The 13,143-nt window shown below is 42.1% G+C and overlaps 1 protein-coding gene across 5 annotated transcripts in view; it reads right to left on the bottom strand.

Moving 5' to 3' along the window:
* The window catches only part of dacha (dachshund a), a 414,265-nt gene that overhangs the window by 68,492 nt on the left and 332,630 nt on the right, over positions 1–13,143 (bottom strand). For all 5 annotated transcript variants that reach the window (XM_085996109.1, XM_085996121.1, XM_085996115.1 and 2 more), the window contains one exon: positions 572–717. In XM_085996109.1, the coding sequence (XP_085852235.1) occupies positions 572–717 (146 nt within the window). The remainder of the gene's footprint in view (positions 1–571; positions 718–13,143) is intronic.

Raw genomic sequence — 13,143 nt, forward strand, 5'->3', positions numbered from 1 at the left:
ACATCTTCATTCTGATTCTGGACTCTTGTGCATTCCACTCCTTTCACGCCACCACTGGTGGACAAGCCTTCAGCTGCCTAGGCTCAATGTTCTGTATTACTCTCCAGAAGCCCCTCTCTATGTTGTTCTCCTCCTTAAAATCCACCTCTTTGACCAAGCTTAGGTTACCCCTTGCAATCGCTATTTTGGATCAGTGTCCATTTTCTTTGCACCTCCTGCGAAGCACTATGGAATGTTTTTCTACATTAAAGAGACCATATAAAGACAAGTTGTCGCTACCACTGCTGCTGTTTTCTGTTTGTAGCTAGCTACTTATTACAATTTCACTGCAAATACAGAACAAAAGGAATCTTCCCTCTTATTTTGTAATGTGGCATTTTAAATTAAGAATTTAGCTCTGTCACTTCATTCTACTGCAGCATTTGCCTGATTGGATGCTCTTCCACAATTGGTATCACTGGGATTGATGGGCGCCTCAATGTTTAGTAAACTACCAGATCACAATGAACACAGTACAATATTTCTCTCTATTCCATTCATAGCTTTTTGATGCTGCTTTGCTTAGGTTTACCTGAATATTGGTTAGAAGAGTTTCTATTGAAGACAGTCCATCAGCAAATAAAAATGGTGCAGGAAACCCAGGGGGCAAAGCTTGCCCAGCCATGTGAAATTTCTCGATGCTGGTTCTGATAGTGGGCATCACGAGCTGAGTCTCATCTACATAGTAGAAAAAAATGTAATAATTAAGGGATAAAATATGTAACATTCAGAACGCATAACGTCATAACGCATAATAGGCGCACCAACGTCAGTGTTCTTGCTCAGGCCAACATCCCCAGCATCGAAGCTCTGACCACGCTCAATCAGCTCCGATGGACGGGTCACATTGTCCGCATGCCCGATACAAGACTCCCAAAACAAGCGCTCTACTCGGAGCTCCGGCATGGCAAGAGAGCCCCAGGTGGGCAGAGGAAACGCTTCAAGGACACCCTCAAAGCCTCCTTGAAAAAGTGTAACATCCCCACTGACACCTGGGAATCCCTGGCCCAAGACCGCACAAAGTGGAGGAGAAGCATCCGGGAAGGCGCTGAACACCTCGAGTCTCTTCGCCGGGAGCAAGCGGAAGCCAAGCGCAGGCAGCGCAAGGAGCGCACGTCAACCCAAGCATCCCACCCACCCGCCCCTTCAACCACAGTCTGCCCCACCTGTGACAGAGACTGTAGGTCCCGCATTGGACTAATCCGTCACATGCAAGCTCATTTTTAATGTGGAAGCAAGTCGTCCTTGGTTCCGAGGGACTGCCTAAGAAGAAGAATAACAGTAAAACTCTAGTGCATGCAATCCAAGTTGAGCGGCATGTGCTCATAATTGGATTGATTAAGCTGAGATGGTACATTTACTTATGGCATAGAAGGGATCAATAAGTTAAAATCATCCTCATATATCTTGCATTCCTCAGTCTTTCAAAAACCTTCCTTTCATTGATTATGTATGAAATCATGAAATGGGAGGATGATGCACAGACTTGCATGTGGTTCTGAGCTTGATCGAGGCCAGGATGTGCTGTGCAAATATAAGCCCCAATGTAACGTGGCTTCCCAAAAAATATGTGCACTTCATCCTCTAACCATCTGTTAGTTTGTATTGTGTACAGAAGATGAGCTTCCCCCTTGTTTCCATTTAGAAACAATGTTGTCTCACAGCTGCTGAGTTGACTGCATGGGTGAAGGAGTTATTGGCAATGAGGACGGGAGTCGTGACGTCAGAGATACAACAGTAAAAAATAAATCAATGTCAGTCAGATCTCTGCCTACCCTCCTGTCAGAATCTGTAATTGGGTTTGTATGAGCCCATTCTTATAATGGGGATTATATGCATTCTGGCAAATATTAAAATGGCACCGACTATGGCATTGTGCAAAAATAAATCCTCACCAATTTAGCTGCCTGGCTGAGAAATATCACCTCACATTGGAAAAAAACCTACAACAACCACAGATAGAGTAGGTAGAGCACCTGCTGCATGAGCTCCCAAGAAGCCAATGTGATACCTTTTTAGCATAAACTGATATGGACATTGCCTGTATCTTAAACAATTTCCCCAAAATTATTTCAGATCAATGTTTAGTAATGACACAATATATTATTTCTTATTATTGCTCCATAATTACATTTTAATTCCTATCTCTATCTGGAAAAGCATCCTTGCTCTGTGAAAATAAATCTTCAATCATTGTTTTCATAACATTATCTGTGTGGAAGATCTTTCTTTTTGAGCCACAGACCAATTTCAACAATGCACAGTTTATGCACTCCTGCCATTCACCTCTGCTCTTTGCTTCTGGGTTCTATCCAGTCACTGAGACAGAACCTGAGGGCACAAAATGGAGGTTGGTGCCATAAGTACAAACTGAGAGGTACACAAATTGAACTCTGTTTCCTGAACCACTGTAATCTGGCACAAAAAAACTTGTATAGAGGTAGACATATGGAATAAATGTCATTATGGGGTACTGCACTATTAAGTTGTATCTTAGTTTTCTATAGCCCAGTAGCTCAAGTAATTGGAGCAGAAGACTGGATGTTTGAATCTCCTGAGGTTACTCAAACTTTCTTTCCTCAGAGCAGTGTTCCTCCACAGGAAAGACTTCAATCACTCCTCCTGCCCGTTAACTGAATAGTATCGACAGTACTCCCAGAAATGTCCAAGGCCTAAACTGTCTTCTTATCCCAGGTGAAAGGAGGATGTATTGTGCCAAGTTGCCTGAAAAAGGATTAAACAACCAGAACAAAATGCATTTTCAACCCTAAATAGACAATTTCCCAGTTTTCTGATTGCCATACTGAATTGAGTGCTGCTCCATACTGACCGCAGTTAATAGGTTACAATGTTTTTGCAATGCTTCAAGTCAAATGATCAATAAAGTTTGAGTTGTTTCCATTCCAGGGCTTTTTTTTAATATAAGCCAACTGGTTTGGTTTATCCATCTCCAATCCAATAATTCAGTGAGGTAAAGTAATCTATATTTCTCCTCGTACCTACAAGTTGCTTGTCATTTTTTATTAAATGTAGTCCTGTCATTTGAAAAGTTCATTTTTATGTTTTGTTTCAGCCATAGAAAATATCTGAATAGTTGCCAGGAAATCAGTGGTTTACAATGTGAGCTGTGCTTGAAACCTGAACCTGTACAGTTTTTCTTCAATCTACTACCATCACCAATGAAATAATTCATTGCAAAGCAGCCTGACAATTGAAAATATAAAGCAAACACTGGTAGTAAAATACAAGGTCATATTAATTTTGTACAGTCTATGGCCAGCCTGCACTGTTGCTTATAGACAAACAAGATTTTCCAGCAATTGTGACGTGTAGCTGCGTGTAAGATTCACTTTAGAGGATTAAGGCAGGATTTCAAAATTAAAACAAATTAATTTTCAAAATGAAATCTGTTTTAAAAAATAAAATCGTTCAACAGGATGAGGTTAAGTGTAACTTTGCAGTAATGTTTCGTGATCTACTGAGATCATTGAAACATTTGCGGCACTGCACCCAGGTTCTTCTGACCACATCCCTGCTTGTGTCCTCCTGTGCAATGTGCAACCAGGCTGTGTTGGTGTCCTGGGGAGTTCTCTACCGTCCATGGGAAGGGAAGAGAACCTCCCTGCGAGCTGTGGGAGAGCCTGGGTGCAGCCGTGCACCTCTGTGCAGTGCTGGTCAGTGTTTGCAGCACCTCAATGCTGTAGAACACTGACAGCACAAATGTCAAACTCAATTTGTGCATGGTCCCTTTAGGGAAACCGGCTGATGACGCGTCATAAATGACATAATTAGACCTGCTTCCTTCAATTGGCCGGCAAACGCGCTGGGCGGGCTTAACAAGCCCAATCATCGTAAAGTCATTTCGGAGGCTGGGATGGAGACAGCTGTGAGGCCAAGACCCACCACCAACATCACCCGCCATGGACCTGCCAAGGTAGGGTAAATCACAACCAATATCATTGATCGGTAGTTTTCAGATATGATGGCTGTTTGATAAATTCTATGGAACAACTAAGTTAGCAAGGATTTTACAGAAGCCCATTCAATTGGGAGCAGCAAGTGTTTTCCCCAAACACTTTGGTTGTGTGTTTTAATTTTCAAATTAACGGCCAGCCCTGCAAACAACAGAAATGTGTCAGAAGACTTGAACTGGAAAAATAAAGCAAAAACTGCTGTGAAAATCTCATCGTAATAATTAAGGCGGTCACTTGCTATCGGATAATTAGAAAGTCCTGTATCTAGCTTGGGTCTGTCATTTCACACCTTTCAAAGGCATCACATTTGAAAGTGTGACCTTGGGGCATTGCACCTCCAAAGTCACACCTCAAGGCTTCACAACTTCAAAGCTTCACGTCCATAGGGCAACAAAATCGTGACTGACTCAAAAAGCCACTCATCTAAGAAAACAATCAAATATCCAACTGACTAAATGCAGACAAATGAAAAGTAGCAAAAAGTGCCAAACAGAAACAATTAACAAGCTGGAATCAAAGCAAAGAAATACCTCAAATTATTTTTTTCAAAGCTGTTTCTGAGCCTGCAAGTACCACACACTGCTCAAATAATTTCTTTGCATTGATCTGAGTTGAAACAGATTGTGTACTGGTAGAATTGTAATTTTTAAAGTAACTTTTTTTAAATTACAGAACTCTGGACAAAAATACACTACAACTCGGGGGGGGGGGTAATTAATCTTACTCATGAATTTGTTACGGTAGAAATGCCTCAAAGACTATCCCCCGGCCCCTCCCAACCCAGCCATATAGACCATCCCTGTCAGCTACAGCCAGTGGCTTGAGTTGGACATTTCACCTGGGCACAGGAGACTTCCAGGTGCTGTGGATAAATTCAGTGTGTGCTGCATCATGGGAGTTGTAATTTTCCCTCTGCTTCTGTGGAACTATAATACCCAGAATGCACCAAGATGACCAGCAAGGTAGAAAAGGAGCTGGGGTGCTAGCGTCTGTGGAGAAATTGTGAAGTGAGTGAAAATGTGAGGGAGATGCTTTCTGGACAAGACTGCTGTTTTCACAAGTAAAATGCAGAATATGATCCTCAAAACACTTGAGAATCCTATGTAATAAAATGGAATTTGACTTGCTTAGTCACTGTAAACAAATGTTTCTAATTATGAGAATTGTTGTTTTAACCCTGTTCTTCTGGAACTATAGATTGTACTATTACATAATAATTGAGCTATGAATAGCAGAATGGAAGGAAAATCATCTCAAATTACGATTTCATTGTTTTCACCATTTGATTTACCACAAAACATTAAATAAAAAAATTTGAGCGAATAACGTTTGGGATATTTTTTTTTGTGTGTCAGTGAGGGGGATTGCCAAGACCAGGGGAAGATGTTGGAGCTGCTTTGATGCTGATCTTGGATATTGCAGCTGGGAATAAGAGGGTTTTATGGAGGAAGAAAATTACTTCCATAAAGTTTTACAAAGTGGTAGGTGAATAATATCTTTCAGTATCAGTAAAGTGTGTAAACATTTTTATTATGAAAACAGATGTGAATTGAAAAAATCCTCTTTCCTTTTAATAGGCACATATATTCACCTAAACTTCTTTATGATTACATTCACATTTAATGTTTATATTGGGGAGAAGAATGTTGGTTTTTAACCCTTTTTACTTTTGCAAAAATTGTTAATCCATCGGTCTGTATGCAAAAGATCTTAGTTTGAGCTCAAAGGAAATTATCTTTTTTACAATTTGGCTTTACTATTTTTAAAACAACTTTAGCAATCACTTTGGATTTTGGTGTCCAGAGTGCTCACTTTTTATTATAAACTTAATTTCTTTGTCCCTTACCCTCAGTGACACCAGGTCCTAATTCACCTTCCAGGTATGTTTTGCCTACACCTAAGTAGAGTAGTAATTGTGTACCAATTTTGGGTGGGGGGAGGTGAGCGTGGAAATTAGGGTGACCTCGATGCTGCATGGAGTCTTAAAAGAGCTTCCTATCATTTCTGTCACCATTGTTTTTGGCACTGGAGCAATGTCTGAAAATCTAGTACTGTTGACCTCAACAGCATTTTCCCTGTCGCGTCAAAAGGAGAATAGTTCCACAGTGTTATACTGTAATTCACGATTTCTAGTAATATTTGTATGATGTGTTTACAATTATAAAGTACTAACGTGGTCAGATGCATGCTTAAAATATCTGACCACCTTAGTACTTTGTAATTGTAAACACATCATACCTCTATCGGCAAGGTTATTTCTGTATTCAAAAGAAAAGTTGAGATATTTTCAGACGTGAAAATAGGTCATCTCTTCCCAGTTATAGTTTTGATAGTACATGTGTCCACAGCACTGCAGCTGAATGATGGGGGCTCCTTACTACTGTACAGCACAGCATGACAAAATACAACCTGCATGGCTGAATTGAAAGCACACAAAGCCTTTGAAGTGTAATTTTTTTGTTACTCTCTAAAGGTATTCACTGTTGATTTTTCTTTTCCAATGCTGGTTCTATTCATGGTTTTAACATTTGCAGCACAAATGAATTCTCCTGTACCTCTAACCCAGCCTACATTGTATGTTTGGCAGGGAGGTTGTCATTTAAATTGAATTGATATTTACACCCCCCTCCCCCCTCCCCCCCCCCCCCCCTCCACACTCCCCAGACAGCATCCCATCAGCACAGGGAAATAAATAGAAGTGTGAAAGTAGTCAGGGTATGATTCATTCTGATAATCTGCCCCCGGAGAGGCAGGAGGAGATCACACACTAGATTGAGCTTCTAGAAGAAGACAAATAGGACAGGCAGTGCACTGAGGGTGGGAATTGGGATGGCAGTAGCAGAGGTCACATCGATTTCCAGCAGGATTTTCCAATGATAAGATAACCTCTTGCTCTCTCTTACCTATTGTTCACTGGCTGCCTATCCCACAAGAAATACATTTCAGATGTGTTTGTAAGGGCATCATCTGGTTTCGAATTCTTTTAATGTAATTATTTGATTGAGAATTTTGCAGTTTTTTTAACACGCCAATCTCATTGGAAAAGAATCATTGCATCTTTTAAATTAATTTTAAAATGTGTATTAAATTATCTGCTGTCACATTTCCATAAATGCTTTTGGATGAAAGAGGCAGTCTGCAGCCTAGATCCCAACGGTGAGATTCTGAAACACATCTGTGATCATTTTTGGGCCATAACTCACAATTTCAGTCATTAACAAGTATTGCTGGTGCCGTGGCCTCATTTTTTAATGTGTTCTTTTGACGTTTTAATCCTAATGCACAATTTTCTCCAGCGGTTTACTGGTTTGATCATTGGTGATAACAGTGCGGTTCTCAAAAATAACCCACAATTTATTTTCAGGAATTCCATAATTAAAACAATATGTAAAATGATCAGAGTATTTTAATGACTTTTTTGTTTCTCAGAAGCTTTTTCAGGCTCTTGCCCCCAGGTCAATATGGTCTGTTAAAGTGGTTTAACTCAAGTACACACATTTTGGGATTAATTTCAGAGAGCATATGGATGACCTGCCATTTTTTCCACGTCGACGCTTTCAGACTAACGCCTCTAATCACATTCATTTTTGTATTGGGATGTGTGTGATGGGTATATGAGAGAAATTTGGCAGTATTTTACTGGAGGGATGCACAAGGTAAAGTATTAGAGAGGGGCAGAGGGAGTCCCTAACAAGCACAACCCCTGTGTAGTAACAATGAGAGAATGATTTGATAGCTAGTAGCTACTGCATTTGTAACAAAGATAGCATCCATTGATTTATAAGCTGTCACCATGGACCAACCATTCAAAGATACGAGAGCATCTGCCTTGTATACACTACAAATCTAATAGCTCCCTGCCAGCCAGAAGTATTTGAGTAGCTAATGCGACCGAGGTCAAAAATAGTCAAAGAGGGTCTGGTCTAAAATAGTCCATGAGTCATACTACATACTGGGCCCAATTTATATTTTAGGAAGGAAAAACTTCTTCCCATTTGGCCTATTTAAGTTGTAATAGTCAACCTGCATAGCGATCTATTCAACCTCTTTTAGCTTAGATTTAAGTAAATCTGTCAAAATTAGTTGCATTTGTTCTCATGATTTTATCACAGAGTTTTCAGTTGAAACTGGGTAGTCAAAAGGAAAGCATTTGGAAATATTAAAAAAATCAAAGCAGCCAATAAAAGGCAGCTATTCTGTCAAGCCCAGTTTCCAGAGAAATACCACGTATTCAGCTGGCCATTATGCTGATCTAATGCTTGTCAACGATACATTAATTTGTACCATTCACCTCCTTTGAGAACTCTGTGCATGATTAGAAGAGCTTAAACAAAAATCATTTCAGCTTTATGTTAGCTGCTTGATTAAAAAGGACTTTTAATTGCAAACACTGGTTAGGAACATGGTTTTTCTCTAATATTTTGAAGTCTGAAATATTTCTGAACATTTTTATTTTTGTCCTACAACTAAGTGGTATGGATTCGCAAAGCCTTGCATTCACTCAAGGAAAAAAAGCATATTATCAATGGACATTATCTTTTCACCTTTTGAATCCAAGCCTAGACTGATGAGATGAAAGTCTTCTCGCATTGCTAGTTGTGAGGGTTCTGACATGAATCTGGCTAGTCTCAGCCAGTTTTCTATGGATGTGGACCCATAACACAAGGTTGCCCTTAATTAATAATAATTGTCAGACTCGCTCATAGGCCAGGATCTTACCTGAGGAGGCGTGTTGGGGGCAGGACTGCTGGTTTCCGGATTCTAGTCCCGCTCCCAGCGACGTCCGACAACCTGATGCTATTTTCCCGGTTGGCCTTGTTAAGCCCGGCCTGCAGGCTTGCTGGCCAATTAAGGGAAAGCCAGTGTCAGATGACGTCAGTGCATGACGTTTCATCTGCAGGTTTTGTTAACGTGACAGGCCCCATAATTTTTTGACAGATGAATTGTCAGTGTTTGACAGCATTGAGGTGCTGTCAAATACTGACAATCACTGTCCAAAGGTGAGCCCTTGCACCCAGGCTCACCAATGACTCTCTCCTTAGGAGAAAACAGATGGCAGCTGGATATGAGATTGCAGAAGCCATCTGTCAATTCTCTCGATCAGATGAGGCTTCACAGAAACATCAAATCTTGTCACCTGCAGATACATATAAACAGAATAAAAATATTTCTCACGACATTCTCTCACCTGTCATACTTACCTGTGCACCACTGCACCCATCACACTACCTCTGCAGCTGTCATTTGCACTTACACTGCAGCAGACCCACAGCTCACCTCACTAACACTGGTGGGGTTTCCCCGACGTCGGGAAGCTCGCATCAGCAGGCTGAAAATGGGGAAAACCCTCTTAACTGCCTGTAACTACCTGTTAACAGGCAGTTATTGGCTCTAATACCCTTCCCGCCGCTAGGAGACGGGTCCCTGCGTGAGTCGGGGACCCGCCTCCCGCGAAAATGGTTCGGAGGCGGGTTGGGAGCGGGATTGGAACCCGTTCCCAATGTTTCCCATTTTCCCAGCAGTCCCGCCTCCAAACCCGCCTCCTCAGGACTGGGAAAATCCAGCCCATAGTGTTCACAAAGTTGATTGATGTGAGAAATGTCACACTGGTGCAGCTAGTATGGTCTTTTGAGTTTGGTGCGAAGCCAGGATAAAAGAAGTTTTATTCTGCATCTAACTATGTTCCACCTAATCAGGAATGCTCAATATTGACAATTAGTGGGAAAAATTACATTCTCCAACAATAACAGCTCTTATCTTGATAAAAGAAACATTAATTGAATGCCAGTAATAGTTTTGGGTGCTGTTGCTATAAATCATTTAGAACTATTTCTATTTGCTGGAATTTACCTGAATCATGTATGGAAGTATGACTGTAACCAACACTGATACCAGTGTGCTATACAGCATTTCAATTTGAATAGTCATCTATCATGTACTCTTGTCATACAATGACAGATGACCAAAGTTCCAAATGGCATTATAGAATTGTAGATGTTTTGGCTAACGTCTTGTATCTGAAAGGTGATTGGTTAAATTGCAGTCTTACTCCACACACTTTTTTTTTCCACTAGTTATCTGACTTCTTTTCGATTAACAACAATGTCAGTTTGGTAATGACCTAGGTCCAAGGGTAATGGTTCATGAGGTACAATCTGCTTGATGTCATTCCCATTATGTTAGTTGGCATACAACCATTTTCCATTTACCTGACTCTCTCCAACCATTTAAGGAACCCAATAATTAAACAAATTTAATATATTGGACAAAATTTACAAATAACAAAATTAATATGAACAAAACCACTAACTACTGTATATGCAGGTCAAATCTTTCTCCACTTATATGAATATAGGCTACTTATTTGAAGAAAATTACGTCTAGCTCTTCTGGCCTTCAGAGGTCACTTTGTTTTACAAAACACCCGTTCCCCCTTTTCATGTTCCAAATAACACATTACAAAGGAGAAAACTGTTTCTTTCAATGTCACTCTGCAGTATTTAAAAAAGATCAGTATAATATAAATTTGTTGCTTGCAGTGGTTATATTGCAAACCTATCAAAAAGAAACATTGTAACTCCCACCGGCCTTCAAACTGAAGCTCCATGCCATTTCTAGAAACAGTTTAATAATTTGAAAAGTGGGTAGTGCAATGAGTTAGCACACATCATTTGGGGGCTAGGTCTGCATCCAGCTAGGACTGATTGGCTCTAAGGGGCTTAGCCATGTTCCTTGTGGCCATGAGCTCACAGAACACAACTGTCCCTTTAAATTGGAGATCTCACTTAGTGAGACCACCAGGATGGCTATGGTAGGAAATGGGAAATGTCACACTGCGGAGGCTGGTGAATAGGGCATTTTGTGGCAGTGGGAACCTTCTCATTTGCAGCCTGGTGCTTGATACTGGGGGCCCGATTGTGTGGGAAATGGTCGGATTCCCCCGAATGTGGGGTTCTGACACACAGAAAAATGGGTCAGCCAGCTGCACGCAATTTTCCCTCAAGTGGCCAATTAATTTCCAGCATGTGGGCAGCCTTGCTAATTGTCCATTTCCAGTCAGGAAGCCCCACATTATGATGTCATCATTTGTGGTGCTTTCAAGGTCCACAGCAAGCATTGCTTCCTCTGTTGGCATCCAAACGAACCATACAGGATGGCAGAGGAGCCTTCAGCAGCTGTGGCCAGTGCCAGACCCCGAGCTGCCTCCAAATTCGACGAAGCTTCACTGCAGGCACTATTGGATGGGGTTAGGGCCCACAGGGAGGTCCTCTTCCCTAGGTCAGGCAGGAAGAGGCCTCCCACTGAGACTAAGGCTGCATGGATGCAGGTGTCAGCAGATGTCAACTCGAATGTGCATGTAACCTTGGCATCACATCTCTAACTCCTTCCTCTACTCCCCCACAGGACCATCCAGAGCCCCCATCCCCACTGTGGAGGAGGAAGAGGCTGTGCAGCCAGACTCCTCAGAGGTAGCTCCAACCTCCGAGGGCACAGCGTCAGCAGAAGTAAGCGCACCCAGCACCAGCGCAGACACTCACACTTCGGGGGGACCTTCGGGACATAGAGTAGTGTTGTCACCTGGTGTTTCACAGCTCACAAGTGAGCCTCAGCAGATTCTGGAGACAGGGACTGCAGTGGAGAGTCCTCGTCGGAGGGCGCAGGGCTCTGCCAGCTCAGCTCAGCTGCGCTGCATGTCGACCCTCTGCCTCTGGGTCCATCCGCAAGAGAAGAGGTGATGGATCTCCATGCACAGATGCAGGAGTCTCTGGCAGGTTTTGTCTCCAGGGTCGCTGCGAGTGCGGAGCAAATGGAGGAGTCCATAGCGACCATGAGCAGAGCTTATGTGGAGTCATTGGCGCAGGAACGCATCACCATGGAAAGGTTGGCAACCTCCATGGAGGAGATAACTCGCCAGGGTACGAAAAACATGGTGAGTGCTCATAAGAGAATGACATCTCTTGAGGAGCGTTGGCCAGCTATTGAACAGAGAAACCAGACCTTCATGGAAGTCCTTCTGAGTAGGACTGCCAGTGCAGATACGGGTCCCTATGGCCCCCTCAAGCGCAGCAAGGTGCTCTCAAGCCACTTCCAAGCGCTGGCCCTTTCTGGTCTGTGCAGCTTCAGGTGAGTGAGCAGCAGCCTGGTGCTCCTGGTGCTCATCATGCTGTTCCTGGTTCTGCTGCTGCCGCCTCTGCTGCTGGAGATCCTCTAATGGCAAGAAGGGAAGGAAGAAAAGGCGTCCCATGCTTCTGGTAGATGCCTCCGCTGAGGAAGCACTGAGCGAGGGTGGCGAGAGGGGCTTCCCAGGAGATCACACTGGAGAATTGGGGCCTGGGTGTCCAAAATGGGAAACTAATATCCGTCAATGACGTGAACACACAGTTCACAATAAACGCATTCATGTTTTGAATTCACCAATTTAGCTGACTAAATTCACAATATCCTGTTTGGTAAGAGGGGTTCAAAAATGCTACCAATATCATCCCTTAGTTGATCTGCTTGTGCGCTATGGCTGTGGGCAGGAAATCCTCCCCGTCTAGTTACTGTTCTTTCTTCTGGTCTCTGAGAACTCAATTGATTCTCCCCTCCTTCCCTATTGGAGCAGCTGAGCTCCAATCTTGGTTGCACTGGGATTCAGTCATAACTCCTCCCCTTGTTACAGCTGCAAGACCTGACAGTAACATCTGAAGCACATAAGGAAACTTATCTTTGTATCCTGGGGTTAAAATGTGCTATTCATACATGTTTTGGGGTAATGCCTGGAGTTTATTGACCAGTCTGTTTAAGCCTACACAAAAAATACTGTCCGATAAAGATTTACAATATTTATAAACAGTTCCATTTTTAACTTAATCACTCGTGATAAATCTACACAGGTAAATATGTTGCTAAGCTGCGATCTGTAATGTACACAGACATTTAAGGCTGTAAGACAAATGGTTAGACTGAAAAACTGTATATTCAATGAGTAAGACACACATGATTAAATCTCAGAACGGCTGTTACAGATGTAAGGACCAGTTGAAAAAGCGCTTTTTGTGCAGCTAATAAATGATAATCCATTTTAATTTAAGAGAACCTCCAGCAATAACAATGTAGAGATCTCTATATTAACACTTCAACTACCAAA

This window comes from Somniosus microcephalus, chromosome 1 (genome assembly GCF_052327205.1).
Source record: "Somniosus microcephalus isolate GS21.2 chromosome 1, FLI_Smic_1.0, whole genome shotgun sequence".
In the NCBI taxonomy this organism is placed as follows: Eukaryota; Metazoa; Chordata; class Chondrichthyes; order Squaliformes; family Somniosidae; genus Somniosus; species Somniosus microcephalus.